The sequence below is a fragment of the Balaenoptera ricei genome, chromosome 9 (assembly GCF_028023285.1).
Source record: "Balaenoptera ricei isolate mBalRic1 chromosome 9, mBalRic1.hap2, whole genome shotgun sequence".
NCBI lineage: Eukaryota > Metazoa > Chordata > Mammalia > Artiodactyla > Balaenopteridae > Balaenoptera > Balaenoptera ricei.
In genome coordinates, this window is record NC_082647.1 from 14,000,976 (window position 1) to 14,006,975 (window position 6,000).

The following is a 6,000-nucleotide window of genomic DNA, read 5'->3' on the forward strand; positions in this document are numbered from 1 at the left end:
TTGAAACCGTGGAAGTGATGTGATGTTTAATGGGGAAAGAAAATATAGGTAAAACCTCAGAGGATGCCCAATGGTCACAGAAACAGGAAGCCAGAATTTGAGGAGGTGTGTTACTCAGATCATAGAGGTAGAGAGGTCAGGAGAAAGAGAGTGGAAGGAAAAAGGCTTGTAGTTTTGACATTGAGGTCATTAAATGGCCTTGAAGATTGCTGCTTAATGGGGGTGGATCAGTGGTATCCGATTGCTAGTGGTTAATGCAAGAGCAAATACTGAGGGAGATACACCCATCTTAATGCTGGTCTCCACCCAGCCATATATTACACATTTATTTGTTAATGTCTGTGTCTCCCACGGTAAGGTGGGCTTCACGAGGGCAGCATTTTATTTGTTTTGTGTTCTACTGTAGCCCTGGTACCAGGAACGGTGCCTGGCACACAGTAGACGTTCAGATATTTGTGGAATGATTGTAGAATGAATGATTTATAGTGTCAGTGTGTTAGCATAGTTGATTCTGAGACTAAAGGAAAAACAAACTTAGCAAAGGTAGGAGAAATTTGTTCTGGAGTAGGAACTAAAAAATGCTATTGGCCACCTGTTCCGATGTCTTCCTATAAGGGGTATGGGCATCCTTTTCTGAAATTACTGTATTTTAAGTTTTCCTTCCCAACTAATGTTTTCTTCATTAATCAAATAGGTAGATTGTAATTAGCATTTCAAGGAGTTTCTTTTCATTTAGAATGCCTGCCAGTGTTAAGATCCCTATCTGTGAACATGGGTCAGCATTAGATTGACTTTCATGGCTTGGGAAGCAGCATAGCTAGCTTTACTCATTCCCCTGCCATGTTGATTTTTGAATGATTTCCTATTGCTTGGGGTATGAAATCCCAAACTCCATGGCTTAATATGGACTTAATAAAGCCCTTAGAAGGAAACATAGGGACGACTCCTCATGATAGATATATACCAATGGTCAGTAAGCACCTGAAAAGATTCTCAGCATCCTTAGGGAGATGCAAAGCAAAAACATGAGCTACCACTTGACACCTAATTAGGATGGCTATAATTAAAACAAAACAAAACAGAGTAACAGGTGTTGGTGAGGATGTGGAGAAATTCACATACAGTGCTGGTGGGAATGTAAAATCGTGCAGCTACTGTAGAAAACACTATAGTGGTTCCTCAAGAAGTTAAACATAGAATTACCATATGACCCAGCAATTCCACTCCTAGGTATGTTGTACCCCAAAGAATTGAAAACGGATTCAGATATTTGCTTGCCAATGTTCACTGCAGCATTATTCGTAGTAGCCAAAAGGTGGGAACAACTCAAGTGTCCATTGATAGACGAATGGATAAACAAAATGTGGTATATCCATGCAATGGAATATTATTTAGCCATAAAAAGGAATGGAGTTCTGATACATGCTACAACATGAATGAACCTTAACAACATTATGCTAAGTGAAATAAGCCAGACACAAAAATATTGTGTGATTCTACTTAACATGAAATATTTTGAATGGCAAATTCATAGAGACAGAAAGCAGGTTAGAGTTTATCAGGGGCTGAGGAGAGGGGCCATGGAGAGTTCTTGTAGAGAGTTAACGGGTGCAGAGTTTCCGTTAGGGGTGATGAAAAATTTTGAAAATAGGTAGTGGTGATGGTTGTGCAACATCATGAATGTATTTGATGCTGCTGAGTTGGACACTGAAAGATGGTTAAAATGGCAAGTTTTATGTTACATGTATTTTTTTTAAAAAAAGAACATGGGTTAAAAACTACTGTATACCTTTTATTAATTGAAAATAAAAGAATATGCTATAGAGTGTCAAAGTCATACAGTAATCCTATGAGCAAATAGTATAATTGAAAAATGAGTGGTATACTTAAAAGACGAACTTTAAAAAAATATATATATATATTTATTTATTTATTTATTTGGCTGCGTTGGGTCTTAGTTGCAGCATGCGAACTCTTAGTTGTGGCATGTGGGATCTAGTTCCCTGACCAAGGATCGAACCCAGGCCCCCTACATTGGGTGCGTGGAGTCTTAGCCACTGGACCACCAGGGAAGTCGCGAAGACGAACTATTTTTAAAAGCATCAATTATAGTACCGTTCACTGGAAGAAGGAATGATTAAATGGAAGTGACTTGAGGCTGTTCATCATCCTCTCTTAATTTTTTTTTTAATAAATTTATTTATTTTATTTTATTTATTTTTGGCTGCGTTGGGTCTTCGTTGCTGCACACGGGCTTCCTCTAGTTGTGGCGAGCCGGGGCTACTCTTCGTTGCAGTGCATGGGCTTCTCACTGAGGTGGCTTCTCTTGTTGCAGAGCACAGGCTCTAGAGCACAGGCTCAGTAGTTGTGGCACACGAGCTCAACAGTTGTGGCTCGTGGGCTCTAGAGCGCAGGCTCAGTAGTTGTGGCACATGGGCTTAGTTGCTTCATGGCTTGTGGGATCTTCCCGGACCAGGGCTCAAACCCTTGTCCCTTGCATTGGCAGGTGGATTCTTAACCACTGCGCCACCAGGGAAGTCCCCATCAGCCTCTCTTAATACCAAAGTGAAAAAAAATATACCTCCTGGACTTGTGCCTTCTGTTACACAGTTTTTGTATGTGGACTCTGCCAGCTTACCAAATGAAGGCTGTCAATAAAGCTTAAATAGGAGCATGTATGTGTAAGAGCTCTGCAAACTGCAAAACATTATACAAATCCTAACTCCCTTTTATTTTCTAGAAGAGATATGTTTAATCTCCTTTTTTAAAAAAAATTTATTTATTTTATTATTTATTATTTTTGGCTGCGTTGGGTCTTCGTTGCTGCGCGTGGGCTTTCTCTAATTGCGGTGAGTGGGGGCTACTCTTTGTTGCAGTGCACGGGCTTCTCATCTCAGTGGCTTCTCCTTTTGTGGAGCATGGGCTCCAGGTGTGCGGGCTTCAGTAGTTGTGGCTCATGGGCTCCAGAGCACAGGCTCAGTAGTTGTGGCGCACAGGCCTAGTTGCTCTGTGGCATGTGGGATCTTCCCGGACCAGGGCTTGAACCCGCATCCCCTGCATTGGCAGGCGGATTCTTAACCACTGCGCCACCAGGGAAGTCCTAATCTACTTTTTAGCTACTTCAGTTTATTAATATATAAAGGATTATATTGTGATTTCTTTTTCTCCCTTTTAGTATTTAGTGTCTTTGATCCAGGACAACCTAGGATGGATGTGGGTTTTCTACTTTTTCATTCTTATGGTAAGTGTGTGCCCTTTTTGTTTTTTTAGAACTAGTAGTTTTTAAATTAAATTAGTTCAAAGCATTTACTTAAATCACTTTTTTTTACATGCAAAGTAGTTTTTTTTTGTTGAGGAATAATTGACTTAAAAGAAATTGCATATATTTAACAAGTAAAATTTGGTACAGTTTAACATATGTGCACGCATGTCTGTGAACCCATCATCCCCATCAGGACAGTAAATGTATCCATCACTCCCAAAAGTTTCTTCATGGCCCCTATGTAATCCCTGTCTCTTGCCTCTCCACCATCCCACCTCTCTCCAGGTAACTGCTGACGCACTTTCTGTTGCTATAGATTAGCCTGCGTTTTCCTGAGTTTTGTATACATGGAATCATACACTCTGTATTTTTGTCTGCTTCTTTCAGTCAGCATAATTATTTTGAGATTCATCCATGTTGTTGCATGTATCAATAGTTCATTTCTTTTTATGGTTAAATCACTTCTTAAACCAACAAAATTGCTGACCGCTTTTAAAAAGATTCTTTTGTGAAAAGTAACATTTTATTATTCTGAAAGACACATTCATTTTTCAAGGAAGGAAACGGCTGTTAGTTTGCCCTTGACCTGAGTCTTATGAGTATTGTCATTTGTAATTCCAGAAAAAATGAAGAGAGGCTTATATCCCCAACCATTAATCAGGGTACTCTTCCAGAGTACTCTCTGTCTGCTAAATATAATTTGGAAATTCTGAAGGAAATGTGTACGCCAAGCCACATAGGGTTAAAAAAGAAGCATTGCTGTAATTAACACTGTGGTGTGCAAGTTCTAAAGTGAACCTCGAGTCTCTTGAGAAAATATCTGTTGTGCCTTCGACATTCTTGGCTGGAACTCTGTACTTTCTGGGAAACAGCCAATACAGAATAAGGCCTTGTGCTTTTAAAACACTGCTCTCTGTTGAATAGGCATGTGACATACTCTTATCACATACTGAGACGGTGCTCAAGACAGGTCTACTTGAGAGTCTGGTGACGGCTTCGTCCACCAGGGGATGCATTCAGTATCCTGTCCCTAAATCTAGGGCATCCTAATTGGAGGCAGCCTCCATTGCCCAAGTCTAGATGCTGTCCTCCAGCCTATCCAAGGAGCCTTTGGGATAGCTCAGCACCTGGAATCCCCTGGAGCTGCCTTAAGGCTTATGTACTCTGCTATCACAAAGGATGCTTTCTTCTGCCTGAGTGCCCTCCAGCTTCTACAGACTGGGCCGTATAGCTCTGTCATCTACTTCTGAGTAGAGGGAAGTATCTCCTGATGAACCTGTTGGTATGATCATACTAGAAATGTAATAGGAAGAAAACCGAATCTGTTAGAAGAAACACTGTTTAAATCTGAGCTCCAGCATCAATTTTCTGCCCTACCTATGAGTTATTTAATCTGTGTACCTTAGTTCTTTTTTTGGAGACTGTAATGTAACATTTAAGTATTTTGTAATATTAACTGTAATTTTCAAAATTATTTTCTAATTCATTAAAGATTGAGTTGTCCTTGTACAAAGTCAAAAAGAATGTAGTTGTCCAAATTCATTATTATGTTCAAAACATGATGCTCTAACAGAATTAATTAACTTGTCACTGCATGTTTAATGCTTTTTTCTCTTCACAGACAAGTTGCACAATTCTATTTATTTCACCATTAATAGTGAGGGAAATGTGCTATCTTATGCAAAGACGACAAACTCGCATATTGAGTGGGTGACCGGTGCCCACAAAAGAACAAGAATAATAGGAGACACATCAGGACTATTTCTTTTCATTCACCTTCTTTTGGGGTTGTCTTAAGAGCTCTAGCATAACCTCAGATTGTCAAGCCTCTTTCAACAGTGTCAGCCACCGGAGGTGCTGACCAGAGTGAAGGCTGGGCTGTTTTTCTACACTACAGGAATTACTGTTAATGATTTTTATCGCTGTTGTTTCATGAATGTACTGAAATGGCCTATGAATCTGCTAGCGTCTTTGTTGGCCGTAAATGCTATATTGGACTTGGACCCAAGTTCTCCAGCCTGGAAAGCCGAGTGCCCACAAGGCAGTCAGGCATGGTTTGTATCAGTGACGTGCTCCACGAATAGAAAGGATCGTTGCATTTTGCTTTGGTCATGAGTTTGCAGAGCGTGCCTCGTCTCTGAAGCATCAAATCCGGATAAAGCACTCTAGCTGGGTCCAGCGTAAGCCTGCCTTGGACAGAGAATCCCTTTGTTAACCACGGTGGGAAAAATCACACTACATGCTGATTGGCTCAGTCACTCTGTATCTGCTCTAAAGTCGTTCAGCTCCAGAAGCAGAAATATCTTCAAGTGATTGTCAACTTGTTCTCCTCCGTCTTCATTCAGAATTCCCTTTGACTCCTGGAAGTCTTTAGTCTTCCTTTCAAGGACCATAAGGTACCTCAATTGTGAACATGCCAGTGTGTAATTTACAACTGAAGTACTCAACCCCAGATTTGTTCTCTGGGAACTTTAGGATCCACTAGGAAGCTAATCTGCTTAGCCCTATTTTCAGAGGATTGATCTCTGTTGCAACTGGGTTCCTTGCGTTACCTCAGCAGAAGACTAAAATTAGAGAAAAAGAAAGACCTTTTGGCCCTGTAAGTGTTAAGTATGTGACCTTGAATCACATTAATGGATTACTAGGGCCTGAGGCGTATCTAGGTATCTATTCTTTAGAAGTTTGTAGAATATATGTCTTCAAGGCTGGGAATTCTATACTAATTATCAATATTTTAA

The 6,000-nt window shown here is 40.3% G+C and overlaps 1 protein-coding gene across 2 annotated transcripts in view; it reads left to right on the plus strand.

Moving 5' to 3' along the window:
* The window catches only part of SLC37A3 (solute carrier family 37 member 3), a 42,724-nt gene extending 37,658 nt beyond the window's left edge, over positions 1-5,066 (plus strand). For both annotated transcript variants that reach the window (XM_059933227.1, XM_059933228.1), the window contains 2 exons: positions 3,176-3,241; positions 4,884-5,066. In XM_059933227.1, the coding sequence (XP_059789210.1) occupies positions 3,176-3,241; positions 4,884-4,976 (159 nt within the window). In that variant the 3' untranslated portion in view covers positions 4,977-5,066. The remainder of the gene's footprint in view (positions 1-3,175; positions 3,242-4,883) is intronic.
* The last annotated feature ends 934 nt before the right edge of the window (positions 5,067-6,000 follow it).